General features: G+C 41.3%; 1 protein-coding gene across 1 annotated transcript in view; it reads right to left on the reverse strand.

Annotated features, from left to right (window-relative positions):
- CACNA2D3 (calcium voltage-gated channel auxiliary subunit alpha2delta 3) overlaps positions 1-24,541 on the reverse strand; it is a 776,419-nt gene that overhangs the window by 254,894 nt on the left and 496,984 nt on the right. The window contains exons 12-13 of the mRNA XM_032458250.1: positions 23,570-23,648; positions 13,135-13,268 (exon numbers count right to left, since the gene is read on the reverse strand). Of these exons, the coding sequence (XP_032314141.1) occupies positions 13,135-13,268; positions 23,570-23,648 (213 nt within the window). The remainder of the gene's footprint in view (positions 1-13,134; positions 13,269-23,569; positions 23,649-24,541) is intronic.

The following is a 24,541-nucleotide window of genomic DNA, read 5'->3' on the forward strand; positions in this document are numbered from 1 at the left end:
GATAGACTTTGCCCCAACCTTACATCATCACTGGGAAGACAGATCAAAAAGAATTTTTAGAGAGAGGAAAAAAAAATCAAAGTACTTATAATTATAAAGGATCACAATTTCTATGAAGGAACCAGACAGGGACCTGAGACAGAAAGTCGACAGGCACATGAGAAGTGACATTTTTAGCTGAGACACAGAGACTGGGAATGATTTTCCCCTCATTAAAGGAGCAGAGTGGGAGGGCAGTCTCTCCCATTCAAAAGAAGATTGTTCAAAAGCTCAGAGCAAGTTTGGGGCTGCTCAAGCAACAAAAAGGCGACCAGAATGGCTGTTGTTTTGAGTGTGAAGGAGAGTGGCTGGTGATGGTGGGACTCTTGTTGACCATGGTAAGACACTTAGAGGCAATATACAGGAAAGTACACTGAAAGCCAGGAAATGCAGAACAAATGTAAGGGATTATTTTAAAGGATTTTCTGAATACCCATTATATACCTGACAACCAAATATGATTCTGACAGTGCCAAAACCTTTAAAAAAAATCCCTTTGTAATTTAACAGTGGGTAAGTTCCACAGCATGAAACTGCATACAGCAAACATACCATCAATTTTATCTTAACAATGACATAGCTGATATTAAACCACCTTTGCCATTCAGAATGCCATTATCCAGCTCCCCAAAGCACGGACACATGAATTCAGACCTCTTTGATGTTACGTGGCAGATGCTTCCTTGGGTTGGTGGTATTGAGTACTCAAGAAAGAATCCCAGTCACATGGTGAAGATGAACCCACTGATAACATGTATAACAAAGATGACCTTGAACAAGCATGCAACATCTCAACGAAACGTTAGCGATGACGCCATTCTTATCCAGCACCTACAAAACACAGATATTTTCAGATGCTGTCCAACCTTGTGATGTCTGATTTTATGAGATTCATATAGTCAAGTATTTCCTGGGCATCTACTGTACGCCCACCCCTGTACTGAGGATACCACAGTGAACCAGACATCATCTCCCTCCTCAAAGTGTTTACAGTTCAGTGAGATAACAAATAAATATGGAATTTTTGATATAGTACAAGAAGTTTTAGGATGGTGTTAAAAGCTTTAGAAGGGTATCTGGGGACCCCACTCTAGATTGGGGGTAAATCCGAGAAGGTTGGCGTGGAAGCTTCCCAGAAGAGACAGTGATGAAACTGAGGGCAAAAGATAAGTCCAAATGGGGTGGGAGGAGGAGCTGCTTCTAAGAGAGAGAACAGGTGCAGTGGTTGGATTTTAAGACTAAGAACTAGTGAGTAGGTTGAGGCCAGATGGTAGTACTCCATGCTGAAAGAAAAACTGAAAGGTAAACAGGAGTCAGGTTATCAAGTGATTCAGATGCTTAGAACTTAGGTTCCTCTGGAAAGTTCTGAGTCAGTGGTTACCCCACCTATACTTTAGACCCTTTAAATTATTGGCTGAAAGTTAAAATAGCTCCACCATTTGTGAAGCCCTTTTAAACTGGTTCTAAAAATGTTTTTCAGAGGCAGACAGGAAAAATCATCTAATTTGGTCTTCTGTCAGCCCAGCAGCTGTAAGGTGTGAGGGCAGTCCTGCCCAGGGATCTCTTCCATCGGAATACCACGAGAGGTCAACTGATGAGCAGGCAGGGTATTTGAATGCTGTTCTTCTCAAAGGAAGGCTCCTTCCTATGGAAACACATGCTCCTTAATGTGGCCTAAGTGGGAGAGAAACAGACTGTGGGATGAGTACTCAGCTCCTGCTTAATCTTGCCACCTTTAATTTGATCGCTTCAGAAAACAAATCAATTATAAGAGTGCTTAATAGTTGTTTCCATTCACCAGCAAAGATGTTGATGTTCCAGACTTTTTGATTAAACATAATGGAAATTGATTTGAAAACATGTTCCCTTTGCCTGAATAAACTGTTGTCTTTGCTTTTCCTTTCTTTGTTCAAAACAGGAGAGAATTTCCCCTGAGGAACTGGCATTGAGCCTCATGCTTGGTATGGACATCTAACAGGAATGTGTTTCAACAGCAGAATGAGATTGAAGGAGCCACCAGGTGCCATATCACTCACAAACAGGTGTGAAAGGCCATGAAGGAGTAATTTTTAATGGCAATAGGAAGCAAAAGAGTGGTCCTCTTCTATTTTTCAGTAGAAGCAGTTTCAGAGCCCAAGTCAGCTGAAATATTCTTATTTGTGGTATCTTTGAGACATGGCCTCGTAGACAACACATTTTTATTTGGCACAGAAAACATTATGTTTTAAGAGTGAAAGAATTAAATCTTTTATATGGAGAAAATCCTGTGTACAGCTAGAGAAGAGAAACTGGCAACTGAGATCAAACCACAGACTGGGTTTATTTTAATTGTTCTTCATGCTGGTAGTAAGAGGTATGTCTTCATTTTAGTTTAAACCATGTCAAAGCATGAGAATCAGCTCTGAGAATCTAAGTTGCCCAAATATCTGAGCTGTGAAGGGGAAAAAAAGCAGTACAGATTTAGTTGTGGTGGCCAAAATATCTCCCTCAGCTCTCATAAGGCACAAGGGAGAGAGGTTCCTACCACCCACATAGCAGGAGGGTGGGCAGAGGAAGGGCAGGGTGAAAGACGTGGGAGGCAGGGAGACAACTGGTGTGGGAACACTTGTTTGTGCAACTTGGGCTAAAATGAAGCCACGAGACTGGGAATAGAAAAGGAAAGAAGTCATGCTCCCAAGAGTCAGTATTAGAGCCCAGTTAGGGGTGAAACTTACAGAAGCCTTAGATAGAAAGACAGAGCCTTAGAAATGCCAGCTCCTTTGGACTCCAGTCATTTCCTGCTACCCATACATCCTTCTTATAGAATCTGCTATCCACAGCCCTGGCAGACCTGTTTCTATCACATGACCTTTCCCCAGCCCTGGCTGATTGGGTAATAACTAGACATCTGACCTCAGTGGAACCATGGGCTAAAATAAGTTATATACTCTGTGCAGAAATGAACTCAGATACACAGAGTTCTTCTCTGTTGGGTTTGAACTGAGAAATCATGTAAAGTAGGACTTTGAGGAGACCATGTTTCACCCATGAATGAGGGCTGACAGGAGAACAGGTCTCCAGAAAATATAAAGAATACAGCAGACACTTGAGGGAAAAAAAGCAGAGACAATTTGATTTTCTAATACATAGACACAATCTCACAATCTTTCCTAACTGGATCCAACCCAGTACCTTATTGTAAACACAGGGGTACAAGACATAATCCATAGCAGAGAATCCCATTTTGCTATTCTCAGACATTGATTCAGCAATTACTGGGTATACTACCTAAGCTCTGCAGAGCCAAGGAGGAGCAAAAAGGGCACATCAGAACTTGCCTAGGCATTCAGGAGGTGGCTAAGCAACTGGAGCCCCATGCCCCATTCCCCAATGTCTACCAGAGCACTGTGCTTCTATATGTTTTGACTAGACAAAGGGCTCCACTGCCTAAGAACATGGTACCATAATGAATACTGCACTGATGGGAAATGTGATCTTGGGCATGCAGAATTCTTACTTCTTAGTCCTTGTAGTATCAATTCTGTCTGGGACTAGTTTCTTTCCTACTCTGTGAGATCCAGACCATCAGTTAGTAGCTCCATCTCACCTCTCAATATGGGGTTATGAACCAAACAGCCAATCAGAGCCTTCACATAGATGCTGGACGGGAAAGGGCCATCTTTGCCACCCTGTAGAGAGAGTCTGCTGAGAATAAGCAAATAAGAGTCTAGGAACAAGTTGAAATAAATGGGATTGTTCCCTATATCTAGTCATGCCTCAAAACAGAACATAGATATGCTGGTCCCAGGTCAATAAATTCTTTTTGACCTTAGCTACTTTGAGTTGGGTACTGTCACCTATAAACAAAGATTGCTGAATTATCTATCATGCTAAATTATTACGTAGGCTTGATGATCTTATTTATTTCTATAAGGGCTTATCTATTCTGGAAGCCATCTTGTCATTACAGATTGTTGCAAATTATTATACCTTAATAGCAGAAATAACAATAAATCTGAAAAAAAAGACACTTGAAATTTAAAGTTTTTTTCATTTTCAGCCCTAAACTTTTCTACTAGTTGATGATCATCCATATAGGATGTTAGAACATCTTCCTAAAGAGTATAATTTTATAACTTTGATTCATAGTTTTGAAACACCAACTTAAAGCAGAAAAAAAAAAGAAGTTGAGCTAAAAGAACCAATCCTATTTAATAGAGAAATCTAGAATCAAATGGAAGAGGAAAATATTTGGATGAATATAAATAGTACCAGAAATCAAGAATGCACTCATTTTTAACATCACTATCTCCTGGTAAAAAAAAAAAAAAAAATGATAATAGTAATCTGTTTCAATGGAAATAAAATACTGTAATATTTATAGTCTATGCCAGCATTATAATAACTGCAGGGCCAGAAGTGAAGTGTCCCAGCATGCTCCACATGTTTTTAACACGGTTTCTAAAGGCTCTGGAGGCTATTAAATTTAATGAACCCATCTGCTATGAAACAGAGGTCCCGGCACAGTTTCCTCCATGCCATGTGATGCAGATGGCATTCTCTGTTCCACGACCCAGCAGGATGGTTTATGTTTCTCTTTACGTGTCTTTTTGTTTTGACGATTTGAACTTCTTTGATATGCACTGGTGTCTTGGGAAAAATACTGTAAATTCAGCTTCCAAGCCCCAACAACTTCCTTATGATGGCTTCAACCCCCTGAGTAATTGCTTCTAGGCAGTAAGATGCTGTAGCTTAAAGCAATCACCCAAACGACTCCTAAATGTCCTAGGTGCCATTCCGAGATGGGAAACCAAAACAAATGTGCAATTTATCAAATGCAAAGCATTTTCTCTCCAAGTTGAACTTAGTGGGGGGTGAGGAGGAGGGCTATGTCCAATTTGCAAATGCAACTAAATTGGTTTGAAAGTTCCTACAAATTGCATACTGAATTGCAATACCAGCAGAGGGGAGGGGCAGAGGAGCTTGGTAATGAATTCTCATTATTTTAAATGGTCACATTCCCACTGTTTCTAAAAGATTTCTTTGCCTCCCTTCTGCGTGTCACTGTGGTCTGTGCAAACTTCCCTGGAGGGGTTGATCAGGGATGCTGATGCTTCCTCAGTCTGATGCAGGTTCTACTCTGCACAGTAAGTTGGGTAGCATTCCCAAGATGATTAGGACCCAACTGGAAAGCACAAGTCATTTGCTTACAAAATTGGAACAAATTCCATTGTTAATGAATTTTTGCTCTGCACCTAAGAGATAATCACTATGCAGCACAATTGTATTCAGATGAGAAGCCCATGAATTTCAGAATTCTGGCATCTGCTGTTTTGTCAATTAATACATGAGATCTTATTAGATTAAACATAATTAATGTTGTTAACATTAATTCATTTATTTGGGCTTCACCAGAAGAGCAAATTGAATAGAATAGTCAGGCAGGAAACAGAATATTTAATTGGACTGGTGTTAATAGGCAGGGAGGATGGACCCTGAAGGGAAAATTTTGTCTGTCTTGATTCTAGATCAGGCTGGGTTAAATGCAACCCTGGACTCTCATGTACAAAAATCTAAACTCAGCTTCTGTTCACAAACTTTTCTTTTGATCTTGTCCAGACCCAGAACTGTATGAATTAATGTATGATTAATAAATAGGGAAAATACTATACTCTCAGGTCATTTCAAGCTATTCATTTAAGTATTAAATCCATTATATTACTATATTTGTTGCTGCTGGGTTTTCAGCGATAATAACTGATGAGTCAAGCAAGCAGGAATTCCTTTTGCCTTCACCACCAAGTAATTAAGGAAAAATTAGACTTTTAAGCCATATGAAGCAAACTTATGGGATCAAAGTGTCCAAATTTACTAGATAATCAACAAATACCTACTTCCTTAGTATGTGGCAGAAATAGTATAAATCAGTAGGGTCACAAGTCCTAAAAGAATCAAAGCCACCTTCAGACTACAATGTCACAAAGAACCAGACTCGTAGAGACATCAGTGGTCAGCAGAAACGTTATGACGAAAAGCAGACATGGCTACCCTGAGACTTTCTCAAACAGAGAGTTTGTAGGAAGTGGCAGTGGTTGAATTTCCTTCCAGCATTATCTTTCCCTCTGGGACAACAGCACATGTATGGTGCCTGTTGCAATAGGCAGGATTCTAAAACAGCCCTCAAGATTTATGCTGCCATAAGTACATTCCCCTTAAAATCTCCTCCCCTTGAGTGTGAGTATGATGGGATAGATATCAGTTGGATGATTAAGTTACTATCAATTGACATCAACTTAATTAAAACAGAGGTTATCCTGGATAGGCCTGACCTAATCAAAGAAGTCTTTTAAAGTAGATGAAGCATCAGAGAGAGGCACTCTTGCTGGCCCAGAAGAAAGCAAAACAGCATTGCATGAACTACCCAAGGTAGCCATGTGGCAAGGAACTGGAGGTTATAGGAGCTGACAGCAACCCCTGGCGGAGAGCAAGCAAGAAAACTGGGACCTCAGTTCTACAATTGCAAAGGACTAAATTCTGCCAAAGATCTGGATGAGCTTGGAAGAGGCCCCTGAGCTACATTTGATAATTGTAGTACAGCTAGCACTCACCTGCAGCCTTGTAAGACCCTGAACTGATGGTCCAGCTAACCTGGGCCAGACTCCTAGCACACAGGAACCATGAGCTATTACATTGTTTTCTGCAGCTACATGTGTAGTAATAGGTTATAAGGCAGCAGAAAACTAACCCAGCTGTCCCAGTGATGCTGATCGATATCACAAGAGCGTGTTGGTAATTCTAGCTGGGAACTGCAACTACTCACACATCAGTTGGTGGTCTTCCTCTAAGTGTTTGGGAAGCTTCACAGTGCACACAGCTCCCAGAGGCTGCTGAGAGGCAATAAGACAGCGAGAAGACACTAACCCAGCCCCCAGATCTACCACATCAACCTCGGACAAAACAAACGAATCAAGCTAAAGTAGCCTACAGAAAGAAAGAATTCAAGTATCAGTTTCCACTGAATACTGGGAAGATCTTTTCTCCCCAGTCTTTGATGGTTGCTTTGCCCATACTTAACACACTCGTAACTTTTTAGCAGCTTTCCTTAGAGTCTTTCCAAGCCATTTATTTACATAGTTGAAGAAGTAACAACTTTCTTTTTACATTCATAATTTATGGATTTAGATAATGTTTAATTAATTTATACAATTACGATTAAAATTACAACTGGTATCCATAGGTTTGGGAATGAAGACAAGTGGCTTCTAGTAAGCTTGCAACTCAACTAGGGGAACAGGTGTGTATATGCTTCTTGTACGAGCCTGACCTTCTAGATAAAATGTCCAGTGTGCTATATACACAACATGACAAACTGTTCCAGAGCAAAGAGAGGATACTGAGTCAGTTAAGTGGCAGTTGATTAAGAAAGTTCCTACTGATTTTCCTTTCCTTGGGTAAATCAACCAGTACTTACCTCAGCAAGACTGTGGGGGGCTCTGCCTGGCTGGTTGAGCACAGCTACCAGCCTCCTTTGGGGACACTGACCCCAGGCACTAACCCCAGACATTAGTGCCCAATGCATAACATGTAACTACAACAAAATGACTTCCAAAGGATTGAAGAGTATCTCCAGAGGAAAAGCGCTTTCACGGTACTCATAGCACTCATCATATATTAAGTCCCAAATTCTATTATCAAAATGGTGTAAGCCATACTTTCACTACCATTAAGTTTCTTTGAGACCCAGCTCAAAAAAGGAGAATATTTTTAATACTTCCCACAGCCAAGGAGAAAAATCCACACTGGATTTCCTGAGGTTGGGAATGATGATAGGCAGTATTTATTCTATTCTTACTGAGCACAGACATTTAATCCTTAGAATCAACCCTGGAAGGAAGGTTTTATCCTCATTTTGTAAATGAGGAAAGCAACACTCAAAGAAGCTAAGTAACTTAAGATCACATAGCTGGTATGGAACAGACATGGAATTTAAACCTAGGCTATCTTACCTCTAAATTCAATGCCCTCAGTTAATAAACTAAGGTAGATTATAAACATGTTTAAATATCGAAAAAATTCCAGAGCTGCCAACCCTACCAGGACATTATTCAAATGGAGTCACCATTCCCAGTGCTAAGTACTCCTGAGTTTGGTCTCTTTCATTACTGCAAGCTGGAACCCATTAGGGCAATCCTGGTTTGAGGTTATCCTGGATGTGTCAGGATGGTCATGAACTTGCAATGGGTGATTACCAACCCCTCTTCATCTCCTGGGTGGTTCCAAAGTTGGTGGCCTCATCTTAAAATTTAGACTCTGCAGATGAGTGTAGCACATAATGCCTGTTTTGACTCCATATAAATAGCAGGTGGCTTTTGTCCCTGCCCTGGCAGAATCCAGGCTCAGATGATAAATTTGAAGAGGTATTGCTTCCTGGCCAGAGAGGCACCTCTTGGAGCTGCTTTCTCCTCACCCAACAGTCCTGTGAGAAGATGGAATCCCCAAAGTCCTCATTGGCCCAATGGGTTTTTTCAACACTACCAAGATGAGAAAGAACCCCAGAACCTTTTACTAGGGGATTTATTTAACAGGGCTATTTGCAAAGATACAACACAGAGGCAGTGCTGAGCTATCATTTCAGGGACAGGCATATTCTGGGTGTTTAGTTTGTGTACATCAGAGGTTCTTGAAGAGGTAGAATAAATGAGTTCTGCTATCTTGGCCTACCATTTTATTTAATAATGAGCCAGTTAAAGCGTTAATTTATTTTAAAGTAAGTAAAGATGATTATGGCCAGAATGCAAATTTCATGTAAACATTTAAGATGAAGAACAAGACTTCAAAAACAATCCCTCTGCACTGTTTGTCCAGAGTTGCTTCCAGACCATTTACTTTGCTCTGCTATCAGTTCTTTAGTGGAAAAGCTGCAGCAGTATTGGGTTCTCCCTCTCTCATAACCACCCCCCAAACACAAACATATGTATGTGTGTATATATATATATATATGTATGTATGTGATTGGTAAAACTAGAACAATTGATTTAAGTGATTAACATTATCTAAAGCAAGACATTACATTAATACAAAGCTTTATCCTCTTCCTCCCATGACCTTCAGGTTATGTAATCACAGCCAGGATACTCTGCACATGTGATTTTTCCAAAGACACACAATGTTCATCTGATTCTAATTGGTGACACTAGTTTTGATGACCTGCTCAAGATTTTGTCTGGATTCTCCCATTGGATAGATGTTAGTTTTTTATTCCCCCCTCCCAACTAGTCAAAAATCTCTGGGGAAGCACTTTGAGACCATGAAAATATCTTGCCTATCATCAAAACCCCCCTCTAGATTTAGCATCCATGGATGACCTTCACCCTAACCAGTCTTTACCAAAATGGTTGCCCAGTGGTTATTTTTCATCTCCATGACTCCCTCCCCTCTACCCACCAGGCAGGATCCCACTGCATACTGCCCTCCTTCCCATCTACTTCATCATCTATTTAGTCCATTGGGTTGAGATTTGTTTATCCATTTACTCTCAGTGAGAATGCATGGATTTCTGTTTTATTCAAGCTATAGTCCATTACTATCCTTTCTTATTTGAGGCTCAAATTGTCCCAGAGTTGACCAGTGAGAGCACCTTCAGGCTAATTCTTGTGTCCTTTTGACATGACCTCATTGTTGCTTTGAGTGCTTCCTTACTTTCTGGCACAAAATATTCCAGGTGTTGTGTTTTGTTTTGTTTTGTTTTGTTTTGTTTTGTTTTGAGGGGGGTGGTGGGGAGAGCACTTTCTCTGCCTCACCGCTGGAAATTAGTGATTTCTCTAAGGAACCCTGATACCTTTTTAGTGGGGAGTGGTTTTTAGAAGCTTAGGATCTGGGTTCTAGATGCTCACTGCTACTAGAATGCTGTTGCTTCTCAGCCCTTTCAGTGGACAGGACTGGGGTTACATTTGGTACCTTTCATCCAGTCTCATGCCATGGATGCCTGCCTTATCATCCCCCAATTATACATTTGCTTAATCCTACCATATTCAAAAATAGATTCATAATTGCTACACTCACCTTATTATAAGTAACACCAAAAAGAATTTAAAAATTTTTTGCAGCTCTTCCTCTACTCTCTGACCAGAATGAGGGCAAAGTACTGTGTTCAAAATACAGTATTGTGTGTAACTACTGCATTCAAAAGGTTACCTCTTCCCCACCTCTTTCCAGATAATTTTCTTGATCATCTGAAATTTAGTTGAGTTTATTTGTTTCTGTCTGCATTCACTATTAGTCCCTTCTCCTTTCTCCAATTCTTGTTGGTTTTCTTTTAATTTTTGAATACACACAACATTAACGTGCTTTTGAAGTAAAAACCAAGCAAAAAGGTATACTTAGATGTCTTATTCCCTCTGCTAACTCTTCTCCTCTGGAGTTCTTGTAGGTAACCAATTCTATTGGTTTCTGACTTACCCTTTCTCTGTTTCTTTTTATAATAATAAGTAGCTATGTACATATCTTATTTCCTCTTTTTTCTTACACAAAAGGCAGTGCACTATTTATATCTTGCATCTTGCTTCATTTTACCTAGCAATATATCCTGGAAATCATTCCATGTCAACCAACAGAAATCATCCTCATTCTTGTTTTTAACATTAAGACTCCATTATGTGTAGGTACCATAGTCTCTCCAATCAATCTCTTTATGTTTGGGGGTTTAGGTAACTTTTGAAATTAGAAGCAATTCTGTAATGAACAAACTTGTGCATGTGTATTTTTGGATTGTTGGAAGTCTATCTTCAGGTTAATTCCTAGAAGTGGGCTTGCTGGACCAAAGAGTAAATGCACATTCTCCTTCCTAGAGATTGCCCTATTCTGTCTTCCCACAAGCAATACATGAATGTCCCTTTTCCCACAGCCTCATCAACAGAGTTAAGCTTTCCATTTTTTCCACTCAGACAGGTGAGAGAAATGGCATTTCATCATAAGTGAATTAGTACTTTTCTCATTATGTGTGAAGTTGTACATATTTCATATATTTAAAAGCCATTTGTAGTATTTTTCTGCTCGTGTCTTTTGCTCATTTTTCTTATAAGAATTTCCCCTCAATAATTTTTTCTTTAATGGAGGCACTACGGATTGACCCCAGGACCTGGCACATGCGAAGTGTGCTCTACAATTGAGCTATAGCGACTCCCCTTCCCCTCAACTTTTAATAGTTATTTATATATTAGGATTATTAGTTCTTTATGTGTGCTGTATGTTGCATACATTTTCTCCTATTTTACCTTTTGCCTTTTGACTTTGCTTCTAGTGAATTTTTTACTTACAAAAGTTGGCTTTTGTTTTGTTTTTATTTTAAGAAGTCAAACATTTATCTTCCTTTTTATTACATATGGATTTTGGAGTCATTGTTAGAAAGCCTTCTCTGAACCCAGGTTATAGAGGAATTCACCACACTCTGTTTTAGTGCTTGTACAGTTTCATTTTTTATAGTTTAGATCTCTGATCCACTTGGACTTCTTTCTTGGGTATGTTGTGAAGAAAATAACTAATTTTATCACTTTCTAAATGGTGATCTAATTTTCTCAAAAGCATTATTACCAAGCCCACCCTAGCCTCACTGATCTGAGATGCTACCTTTACCAGATACTAAATTCCCATATGTAGTTGGATCTTTTTTTTTTTTTTTTGGACTTTCTATTCTACTGATCTGTCTGTCTATCCAAGGGTTGGTCCCATGATGTCTTAATCATAGAGTCTCTATTTTATATTTTTTTAATTGATTAAAAAAATAAGATGACAGATCCAACTCGTTCAGGATTTGTAACCAGAACCAATGGGTGTCTTGATGACTCCAGTCCTGGCTAGTCACCCTCCTCCACTCCATGCCCACTTTCCTACTTTACTCAACCACACATATGAGAAAGAGATGAAGCCATCACCTTTGCTGTTCTGTTATTACTGTTAGGATGGTGCCAACACGAATGCGGCAGGTTAGTTATTTCATCTCCATGATTCTAAATCAAACTGGGGTCAGACTCTGAATGTGATAAAAGCCCAAGGCCTCCCTGGCAACCAGAGATGGTACTTCAGCTTATCACCCATCTCCATTCAGGGTGATTCCTCCTGGGGGAGGGGTACCCCTTCTTGACCAGTTCTTATTTCCATGGTCTCACTGTGTACTTTAAGGCCAAGAAGGGTGCAGGCTGCTGTGTGCTGTCCCCCGAGATTGGTTCCCATACGCCGTTCCTGCCCTGTATTTGACTGTAGCTGCCAGAAGAGCAGCAGGAATGAGAGAGATGTGGAGAGAGATGCCAGCCCATGGCAACCGTAGAGATCACTCCAGAGAATGGCTTTGTCTGGGTTACAGTGATTAATGTGATATTAATCCCAACAAAAATGATGGGAGCAAGGCCCTGTGAGAACATTTACAATCAAAAATGAAAAATGCCACTCCCATCTGACTCATTATCACTATGAAAAATCACCCTGCAATTACACAGGAAATCTTTCCCTTGATGATTGGCAACACTCCTCCTTTTAAGCTAATTCAGCATCGGAATCCTTTTTTGCTTGGAATTTGGCTTTAGTATGAGCCTACAGCCAGAGCTGCAACAATGATCACTGCCTACATAATCACCATGGAAGCATTTTCTCATTTGTCCGTGGGAGGAAGAGGCAGCTCTGGCCTCCACAGTGGCTCCAGTTCCACTGTCAGAGCTGAGCTTTGGTCTGACCTTCCCAAGTGGAGACCCAAGACTCATCACCAGGACTGGGCATCTCCGGTGACAGTGAGGACCGATTCTAACACTCTCATCATCATTCATTGCTGCGCTAACCAAATCTGTACACACGTGAGCAGGGAAAACAAGGAACCAGAGAAGACAGAAGCCAAACGTGAGTTTTCTATTGACCAGACACCTTCCAGAAGAGCCTGTTATATTCTCGGATATTAGGATTTGTCCCCAATCTTGCCTACTAAGGAGACCAACGCAAACTACAAGGAAGGGAAATGTCATTGAGCCCCATTATTGAAGAGGAGTGATGCAACCACCGTCTCTGGAATGAGCCCAGGAAAACTCTCGTCTGGTGAGATGAACCTCTCCCGGGAGGGCCCCATGAACTCACAGTGCTGTCAATGTAAGCTTCAGTCCACACAACATCATGCTCCTGGTCAATGACTTTGGGCCGGCTGAGGACATGGAGGTATTCCATGACGTTTTCCTGCACATCCGCCAAGGTGGAGATCTGGGTGAAAAATCCTGCCAAAAAAGAACCACTTTTAGAAAAGACAAGAGGATCTGCAACTGGGGAATATGTCTACACCTTGCTTTCTTAGTCTCTAGCTAACTTCTTTCTTCTCTTTTCCTTTTTAAACATTATATCTCCACTCTACCATCATCCACTTCATGAGCAACATGTTCATGTTAGAAAAGAGTCAAGCAAAAGGAATACAATGAAGATCAACCACAAGCCCACCTCCCAGAAGAAGCTCCAGTTAATCCTTTGGAGAATGCCTTCCCAGGTTGCTATTTTGTTTTTTCTTTTTCTTCTTTTTTTGTATTTTTTTAATTAAAGTATAGTCAGTTTACAATGTTGTATCAAGTTCTGGTGTATAGCACAATGCTTCAGTCATACATGAATATATATTTGTTTCATTTTCTTTTTCACCATAAGCTACTACAAGATTATTAAATATAGTTCCCTGTCCTATACAGTATAAACTTGTTTATCTATTTTATATATACCACTCAGTATCTGAAAATCTTGAACTCCTAATTTATCCCTTCCTACCCCTTCCCCCCAGTAGTAAGTTTGTTTTCTATGTCTGTGAGTCTGTTTCTGTTTTGCAAGTAAGTTTGTTTGTCTTTTTTTTTTTTTTTTTTTTTAGATTCCACATATGAGTGATATCATATGGTATTCTTCTTTCTCTTTCTGGCTTACTTCACTTAGAATGACATTCTCCAGGGCCATCCATTTTGCACCAAGTGGCATTATTTTATTATTTTTTATGGCTGAGTAGTATTCTATTGTATAAATATACCACAACTTCTTTATCCAGTCACCAGATTGCCATTTTGATCTCAAGTTCAGGGCACAGCTATGCTTTTCTTCAGCTTGTGGTCCTGTTGGCTTCACTGTGAGTTAGAAGGGATGGGCTAAGCTGAGCACAAGTTTGGATCTCTAGGAGTGGGCCCTTCATGGAAGGCTTTCTTGGTGCCTAGCACCAGAGGAGCAGGGGTTAACTAAATGAGTGTGACCCTTGCCTCCTGGGGGTCTGGGAGGTCTGAGTGAACTTACCTCTACAAAACAGTACAATCAGCATTGCAGTAAAGCACACAGCAAGGACAGCCAATCACTTGGTTACCCTGAAGAAGAGTCAGTACAGCTGAACTCCGAAGGATGAGGAGAGGAAGAGGGGTTAACAAGTGTGTCCAGTAAAGCAAGGAATGTAAGGAAAGGCCTAAAGTCAGAATCAGGCCCATTCTAGGAACTGAACATAGCTCAGAATGACTGAAGTAAAAAGCTGAGAGTGGGTAGAAGTAGGGTGCTGTAAGATTAGAGGAATGAGCAGGGGGATTTTTCATATAGGATCTTGGAAAGGAGTTTAGACTTTATTCTACAGGCAAGTAGTCATGGAAGCATTTTAGGCAGGGGGACACTGGATGGACACAGATTCATGTTTCCTCCCCATACCTCTATAAATAAGGATCCTCATAACTAAGGTCATGCCAGCTCCTACTTGCCAAGAAATCAGAGAGGATATATGTGTCTCTGAGTCCAGATCTGTCACAGCACTTGCAACAGTGTTTATAGAACCTCTTAATGTCTAAAACAGGGCTCAGGGTAAGGAAATGCCAGCCCTTCTGCTTGTCCGGAGAGGACCAGGACTCTCCCAGGGCACTTCCAAACAAAGGCCAGCTGGTTTGAATTTGGTGTACCAACCTCAAACCAGGTTGGGACCATGTGGCTTTTGGCTTCCTGATGACAGCTCTGCACAGTGCTCGTTAACATGCACTGTCACTCCTGTCTGCTCCACCCTCCTGGCCAGGGCCAGAGCCTCACCCATCCCAGTGGAAACTGGGCCCCAACAGGCTCTGAGATCTCGCTTTAACTTAGGCTCTGGAGTGGGGCCCATATGCACCTTGTCACTCTCTCAGGGGTCAGGCAATACAGTTAGGGAGGTCCATCCAGAACACTGCCTACACAAGGTCTCCAGGTGGCTCCTCTTGGAGGCATAGTGGGAAAGACAAGTTTTAAGAAGACTGCTGGATGACAGTGGGCATCCATAGTTATCATTTCTCTCTAAACCACGGCTGCAATCCGTGTTTGAATAAGGGAAAAAAAAAACATTAAATTTCTTCTTTAGAAGGTAAGCATTGGGCTCTGCATTTAGGGAGTATACAGACACAAACATGACACAAAGGACAAGCCAAGAGAGGTGTTTCCATGTTGATAAGAGGAGGAGACAGCTTGGTGGTCCTGGATGGTGGGGGTACCTGGGTGAGTGATTCAGTGTAGCACTATTCCTATCTTAGGTTCCCGCACCAAATGTGCAGTAAAGACAGCCTCTCTAAGGAGGAGCTTTTCTTGGTTGTCTGTGTTTTCATTCTAATCCTCAAAGCCAACAGTAAAATCCCTGATTTGGGTTTTCCAAAATAGAGCCAAGAGAAGAAAGGGAATAAACAGAAGGATGGGGATGGGACAGACAGCTCCTCAGCATAGAGGTGGAGTGGGAAGGAAAAACAATCACACATTTGGAAGGGGATGGAGCCGAGAGATCATCCTCACTTGGCCTTGCTTATCATAATCAAAGCTCTGAAAACTTAGCAAAAACTGGCTTCTCCCCAGAGCTACAGATCCATAGCCAACTGTATACCTGACACCTCCACAGAGATGACTAACAGGATTCTCAGACTGAAGTCGTCCAAAGCCAACTCCTGATTTCCCTGGCCAAACTCATTCCTCCCACAATGGGTCTTTCCCATCTCAGCAAATGACACCACTGCCCGATTGGGCCAAAAACTTAAGAATTATCCTTGATAGTCATCATTTCCTCACCCCACCCCATAGCTAATTCACCAGCATATTCTTCTGGCCCTATCTCTAAAATATGTCTCAAGTCCAATTCCCCATCTCCACTGCTCCTACCCTACTCCAGACTCCACTGTCTCTCTCCTAGGGTACAGCAACAGAACCCCTCCCGCAAATCCCCCTTCTCCTTATCTAGTCTTCTGACAGCAGTCAGAGGAATCATATAAAAAGTATAAAAGCAGATCATCATCTCCCTGCCTAAATCCAAAAACAGCTTCTAGCTAGAGTTAGAATAAAATCCAAATTTCTTACTCTGACCTCCAAGACTCTCCCTCACTAGGCCCCCACCTACCCAGATGACCTCATCCCCTTCCATCCTCCCACACCAAGCTCATTCACCCGACCCTCCCCAGGCGCTTGCACTTGCTGTACCCCTGCTGCCAGGCACACCATTTATCCAGTTTTTCACGGCTGGCTCCTTTTTATCACTCAGGGTTCAGCTGCCTGAACTCATTTCCTCTTGTTTCACCTTGTCTTCACTTTCTTCAGAAGACTCATCCATGCTGAATTCTAACTCGCTTGTTTACTTTGTTCTCTTTCACTGGAATATTAGCTCCATGAAATGTTACAAAAGCTGATGTACATCTTATCTAGAGTGGTATTCCCAAAACTGGTGCATGGGTCTGTGAAAGCCATTATTAAAGTGGGGACATTCACCAAGGTCTTACTGTGATTCATCTTGCCTCTCTACACTTGGGTAACACAACAGCCTAACTTGGGTGTGCGCTCATTGCGTAGGAAGGAAACAGAAACAAGAGAGTTCAGTAATCTGTCCTGGATCAATTTGAATCCAGGTTCATTTGATTCCAAAACTTTTGCTCTTAACCACTGAAGACATTGCCTCTTCCTGTAGTGAGAAAGGACAGTGTGACTTCTCATATGTCCTCCTCCAGAAGGGCACCACTAATGGGCTGTTTGTATCTGTGTGGTTGGGAAAGGTTGAGGGTGGGAATATATGGTTGCCCTCTGATGTTCCTGGCAAATGCTCAGTAATTAGCACCAATGGTCTACTCAAAATCCATGCCACAGTTCTAACTTATATTTCGATAATATAGACCAGGGATGCAGATGTATAAAAGGTAAGAAAAGCTGGAATTAAAAAATAATATTAATAATGTACACTGCAAAGCTTAATGCAAATCTGATCATCTAACCCCAACCCATTAAAATGTAAAAATTTTCTGAAAGAGTCTTTTTTGTTTTTAAATGTTTTCATGTAAGATTTAGTTAACAAATGTACTTTTTGATGGATAACAGGAAGTCACTAAGGGCTGGACTCTTTGGCTGTAACCATAGACGCTTCCCCAGTTTTCCCTCTGCATTCTCTGAACTGGCCACTTTCCCTCCCCTTCCCCCACCTCTTTCTATTTCTTTTAAATTCTAGCTCTTGAATGTTTATTCTCTTCTTTAATGTGCCTTTTTGGACTTCATATATCATGTAAGAAAACAGAATCAGCAATCATTTGGTAATTACCAAGGAGTAATTAATGCTGAAATTAGCCACCTATTACAAATGGTCTGCTCATTTTTCTCCATAACATCAATTTATTTACCTTATTCCCTCACAGAGCTTCCTGTGAACTCTGGGTTACAACTACTCAGTGTGATAAACCACATGCAGCCCAGTGCTTTGTATTTCTGAGATTTTTACTATCCTTACTTCAAGATTTCTTGAGGTAAGTCCCTTGTCCAAGAGGTGCCCCTATATGAGATACTCAATCAGCACATCATTCAACATTCCACTTTGCAATGACACCAGATCTGAGGGCCCCAGGAGTCTGTGCCTCAGTGGGAGACCCTGGCTATCTACCTCACCCAATAAGGTCCTCATTCTATCTTTGGTGTGATGGTCACTGTTCCTTTTGAGTCTTTTCAAAGACACTTTCTCCCTCTTACATGAGGGAGGCTGAAAATAAGAAAGCCAGTGCTCAGATTCCAGTCTTCTCAGGGCAATGAAGTGGGCAGTGAAGTTAATGGTGTGACCTGGTATGCATCCCCAACAACGTTCTTGAAAGATGTTCACAATATTCTGTCTCATCTTCATCCTCTCCATCAACACCACACACTACTGAAAAAAAAATACTTTTTTTTCTTAGAAAACAACTTTCTAACTCTACATCTTCTTGGACAATTACAAAGAACCAGCAAGAGGCCTGTTGAGCCCTTAGAGCTGAAGGGCACATGTCCAACGTGTTGGAAAGAACAGACCCAGGAGAGAATGACCATGAGGGCAGGGAGCCCAGGGGCTTTGGTAGGCATGTGCCACCCGGAAAATGGGGCTCCTGAATGTGAAACTATCAGAATCAGCCAGAATCTCAGATTTAGGAACAAGTTTTTTTGTGTGTGAATAAGTACATTTTAAATTTCAAATTTCATGTTAGAAAAAAAATAATTTAAAGGATCACACTGTGGAGGTAGGAAAGTTGGCTTATTTGCAGCTCTATTACTGTGCCCTCTGATCTCCTCAGAGAGCCTTAATGCCCCCATTTGTAAAATGTCAGAAACTGGATCACACATACACAAGCTGTGACAAGATCATTTCTTGAACACATAGGTTGGGTATAAACCCCAGCTCCAGTCTTTATCAGCTATGGACCATTAAATTAAGGTCCTTCCTCAATGTCTAGATTCCTTTTCCTAGAATCTCTCAAATAATGGGAAACATGCAAGGGTCCTCTATGAAACATGACTTCCTTCACCCCAAAGATAGGCAACCTCACATCCTGGTGAAGAGTTGGGCTCAAGTGTCAGATCAACTGAGCATGAACCCTAGCTTTGTCACCTGCTAGCTGATAACCTGGGTCAAGGTGCTAATCTCTTTCAGTCTCAGCTTCCTTCTCACGCACCTCATACAGCTTTAAACAGGGTCAAAAGAGATACTCAAAAATACACTGCACTTAGTAAGCCGTTTGTCATCCTCAGTTTCTATTAAAACCAGTAGTGCCATCTTCATCTTTTAATCATTACCCTTTCTACTTAAACTCTCAGGTTCTATGTAATGTACACAAAAAATGTATACAAGTTAAGCCTCTATTAATGGAGAAATGGATAAAAAGATGTATTACACACACACACACACCATGGAATATTATTCAGCCATTAGAAAGAAGGAAATCCTACCATTTGCAACAACATGGATGGACATTGAGTACATCATGCTAAGAGAGATAAGTCAAATAGAAAAAGACAAATTCTGTATGATATCACTTGTAAGCGGAATCTGAAAAATGCCAAACTCACAACAACAGAATCAAAAGGGAGTTACCTGGGGCTGAGGGGCTGGGGAATTGTGGAGCTATTGGTCAAAAAGCAAAAAAAATCATTATACAAAAGTATCTGAACAATCGCCATTTTTTCCTTCTTCCACTTTTCTGAAATAGTAAAACAATTTCATTGCCACCTTCCCCTACCCCCACCAACAACCATTCTAGCCTCATAAATTTGAAGCTATCTTTTAAGGGACATGACACTTCACTTGGAAAGGTATGATGAGGATAAGAGATTTTTGGTGGAAAAAGGCTGTGGGTCTGAATTTCTAAGGAGGTCTCAGCCCATCAGTTCTTTTTCAAATAAGGAGAGAATGACCATTAACCCATTAAAAAGGTACAAGCTGAGCAGACAACCAAGAGAGACTCATGTGGCATTTCCATTCGACCTAACGATGATGGATAGGTTGAGAACCAAACACAGAGGCCCTTCTTTATTTGCACAGCTGGAAAACACTCCATTCACCGTGATTTCTGAAGGAGAATCAGGCAGTGCTTATTTTAAATCTTGGCACACTGAACATTACAGAGGTCATCGAAGCTTTTTGGAGTATCTGGGCTAGTTGGCCCCGCTTTTCAGTTTTCCCAGTTCACTTGTTTATTCAATAGTGTGAATGCAGAATTTTAAACTCTAAAAGCCATTCTACAGTGGCAATGATTGTTTTAATGTATTTAAAATGGTTTGCTGCTTTGCCTCATTAGGACTGGTTCCCTTAAGATAGGACCTAGTTATGCATAAAATGAAACAAACCAATGAGCTCCAGCCCCCTCTGGATTTTGCTAGTGGATTAGAGAAGGCAGAAAACTCCTGCGAGGGGTATGAATGTGTCCAAGCATCCATTTCCAGGGTACGGTGTCTGAGGTCTGCTGGCTGAGAACTGTCTCCATGGCTACTAGACTTCCAAGCAGGTTTTACACTGATAGCTGGTCCTTGATCACTGATGTGGGGACAATGTGTTGGCGCTGACAACTTTTGCTCCTCCCTAGGGCCACTGTGGTGAGTCAGCCAACAAGTTTCTCCTTGGGGTCCCCTGGGCTCTCCCTGGGTCTGCTCTGCTCCCCAAATGCTAATGCTTCATTTCACTGAAGAACTTGTCTGAGTCAGGGCGAAAATATGTAGTGGGGGGCCCTCTCTGGACCTCATGTCACTTGAGATGAAAAATGTTATGCTGCCTCCATACTATAACAATCTGAGACTATAAACAATGATTTAATTAATGACCATAGAAGAATACTTGCTCGCCAACGTTACGTGGTCTAAAACCCCATAACTGACGCAACGTGTAGCCGATGTTTATATGGGCACAGATGACTGGAACCTGACATTTTGATGGCAACTGCTACTTTGAAGAGTGGCAAACAGTGACATTTTATTTCCAGGGCCCCTTAGAAGAGAATCAGAAGGAGGAAGGTGAAACTATTGCGAGGGACTGACTCTGGCAGGAAAGGAAACAACTGGATTTGGACAGGAAGAGACGGAGAATCACTGTGGAATCTAACAGCCAGGCCAGCTAAGCAGTTACAATTACCTCTTTGGATTTTCCAGTTGCTGCACTCAGAACTTATAAATCTAAAGGGCTATATTCTATAGCCAGGCCCCAAAATACTATGAGTTGACTAAATTGTCTTCAAAAGGATGCTTCAAAGATTTTTATAAACAATGACTAAAACTAAATTATGGTGTAATATTAGTTGATTAAGACAAGACTTCAGTTTGAGTAATTTTCATCAGCTGGACACAGACAGTGGTAAAAACAATAATCCATGACTAAATGCATACTCTCTGATGGGAAGAATTGCAGTCTGATATGGAAGGAATAACAGCAAAACTTTTAAAAATTAAAAAATGGAAAGGAACCCTTTTTTCAAGACCGCAGAATAAAGGAAAAAATGGGGAAAGTGCAGCTCACTCAAATGTCAACAAAGTTCCAAAAATTATTTCAAGAACAGACTCTTTACTCAAAGGAAATCTAGGATCCACTCGGCCTCCATCTCCTTATCCCTACTTTCCTTCTATATTTCCCCTTCAAATGAAGCCAAATGAAGAACTCTGAGACAATCAGAATTACTGATACCTTTGAGTGAGGCAAGCTAGACAATAAACTAAAATAATAGCAGAACATGTTATTTTAGAATTTCAAGAAAATGTTAAAGAATTCTGTACATTTCTCTGAGAACTTTCTACACCCACCCACCCGTAATGCTGAGTCCCCACAGAGCACACACATTTTTCTTTGTGGGTTTACCTCTACCTACATGCATTTCAGCAGTGGTGAGACTTGGCCCAAGCTGAGTGTCATACTGTTTTTTGGGAGGGAGGAGGGAGACTTGAAATCAGAATTTATAGAGTTGCTGATTGATTTCAAGTGGGGAAGATAGAAACTTCTTTCTCCACAGTAGGTGTTGTGTGGATAGATGGGTGTGCACAGTGTGCAGTGTCCATTTCTGGATGTCCACAAGCCCTAGCAGAGAAGGTCTATCTACAGAGAAGAATGCCACAGAATGTGGAAAGAAACCAAGAAAGAAAAGAAAAACAAAAATATAGCCCCCTGTTCTCTCATGAGACACAAGCTTCCCTTCCCACTCTGGGTTCTGACTCACTCTCCTCTCTCTCCAAAACACTCTTTAATTTTAGGGAGCAACTTTGGTTCCTTGCAACTAAAATAACTTTGTCTTAAATCACCAAAACTAAAGCTGAGACCTGTCAACCCTCCGGTGAGTCTTCTTTCCTCCACTAATTTACAAACACTGGAACTTTTAAAAGGATGGCTTAACAGGCAATGTAGAAATAGATCAACTAAATCCATCAATACCAATTTATTATGCAACAGTATATATTGTTCTTTATTAGTATTTATACTCAAATTTACTCATTTTTCAAACCTTAAAGGAGCAGCCACTCCACGTAGAGCAGGAGGCCGGACTCTGTCAGAGTGCTTAAGAGGAAATTAGAGTACAGTCTGCCCTCAGGGACTGCATAGCCTCAGAGTAGAGATAAGACACAAGCACAATATAACACCAGGAAATCATATGGGGCATTTATGTGCCAGGCACTGAGCTACCAGCTTTATCTGCACGGCCTCATTTCATGCTCACAACACCTACATGGGGCAGGTATCACCATCACTCGGTTCTGTAGGTGACATAACTCAGACCCAAGTAGGCTGGTAACATCTACCACCATCACTGGTAGATGGTGGAAGATGGATTTGAAGGAGTCTGGGTTAAGACTCCAGGAATCTGGATTCTAACACCTATTTTCCTCCTTTGCTTTGCCTTCTTGATTGTGCGTAGAATGAAGAGAAGCCCTTCACAGACTGGAGGCCCTGGTCCTTCCCTCCCTGCGCTCTCCTCAAAGCACTGTCTCTGACACACAACAGGAGATCATTCATCAATTAATCTGTGAATGTAGAAAGGGAACAATTATTGAGCACTTACTATGCCTCAGCACTGAACTAGGCACCTAATCTGCACGATTTCATTTTCTTTAATCCTTATATTTAATAAGAATCAAAGGAAAAACTGTTACCACCCTCCCCACTTCAAAGATTAGAACACTGAAGTAGGTTAAATGTAACTAACTTAATTAGTGTAGGCTAAATTATGCTATGGGAATATCAAAGTAGAAATTTTAAGGTCAACACGAAGGTTTATCACACATACTATATATCTATCATGAGCTGGCAGGTGGCAGAGGACAGAGTGAGTCGAAAAGCATCTGCTCCATGTGGAACCCAGGCTATTTCATCTATTCCACCATGTAACTTCAGAGTTCCCAAGAGCAGAGGAGAGTATAGATACCACCACATCAGCTCTTAAATGCTTTAGCCCAGAAATGACCTAGGTTGGTTTTGCTTAAAGCCTATTGGCCAGAACCAGTACAAGAGGGCTGGGAATGATGAGGGAGCACATGAATATTTGGTGCACTGTAAGTTCTGATGTAGTAATTCTCCTAAGATAATTCAGCTACTAAGCAGTAGAATGGAGAGACTTAATCAGTCTACTTGAATACGTCCTCAAAATTCATAAACACATTTTGGGATCACATATTGCCACAATGATCAATAATCATTTAGAAAGACCCAGACCTTAACTTAGAATTCACAGACTTCCTGTAGAACTCTCCACTTTCTCACGACTAACTCTATTTCTGCGCATCCACAGAGAAGTTATTCTGAGCTGAGTTCATTAGGAGGACCTACCTTTATTGGCACAGGCCATCCACTTGAGATTGTCTGCAAAAGCAGCCTCTCGTCCAATGAGGTACGTGAAGATGCGAACCTGAGAGGAAGAGGAACACACGGGTCAGTGGTTTTCACTTTTCACCGTCCTGCCCAGACCACATGCATGGCTCACACACATGTGGCTTACCTCTTTAATGCTCCATGCTTCCCATCTGTGCACATATTTAAGACATTTGAAGTACAGTTGGCTAGAAATATATTCAAAACCGGGGCCTTTGATCTTTTAAACCATATGGCACTAGTGGTGTTGTTTTTCGGTGTGCAACTTGTGACAGAGGAGAATAACTTGAAACTGGAGACTGGCAGCATGGCAGGCTCAGGTTTGCTGCACACATATGGACAAGGATCATCCAGGTCTGGACCAAATCTGCAACCATTTTCCTCATCTCACAGGAAATGCAGAGTGTGCTTTTCTTGAGAATAAAAACGCCACCAAAAGACCCTCAGCATTCTCCCCGCCCCAATGGTGAGGACAGGCTGCAGACACTCTCTTACCATCTATGGTGGTAATTAACTGAGATGAGAGGCACAGCCTGTAGCCAGGAGACCAAAGGGGACCCTCTCCAGCCTTCCTAAGCTTTTGGCTCCTTAAGAGTAGAGAACACATGCAAAACCCTGGTTCTCTCATTTTCTATTGCCTTCTCAAATCTGATGGGGCCAGAAATCTTTGAAATAAAGAACAACCCACCTCCTAAAGTTGTACTTGAGGGTTAGATGGAAGAAGAACAAGCCATTAAAATGGTTAAAGCCCTTTAATTAGAATTTTAAATGATACGTGGGTCAACACTACACAGGCCAAACAAAACTCTTATGGCAGGTCAAGTCAGTTCTTTGGCCACCTCTTTGTTACTGAGTTAAATGAAGATACGGTATTAGATGAGTTATGTTCAACATATGGCCCCAAAGGCTTTTCAGCTGATGTCCCCTCTG

Source organism: Camelus ferus, chromosome 17, assembly GCF_009834535.1.
Source record: "Camelus ferus isolate YT-003-E chromosome 17, BCGSAC_Cfer_1.0, whole genome shotgun sequence".
In the NCBI taxonomy this organism is placed as follows: domain Eukaryota; kingdom Metazoa; phylum Chordata; class Mammalia; order Artiodactyla; family Camelidae; genus Camelus; species Camelus ferus.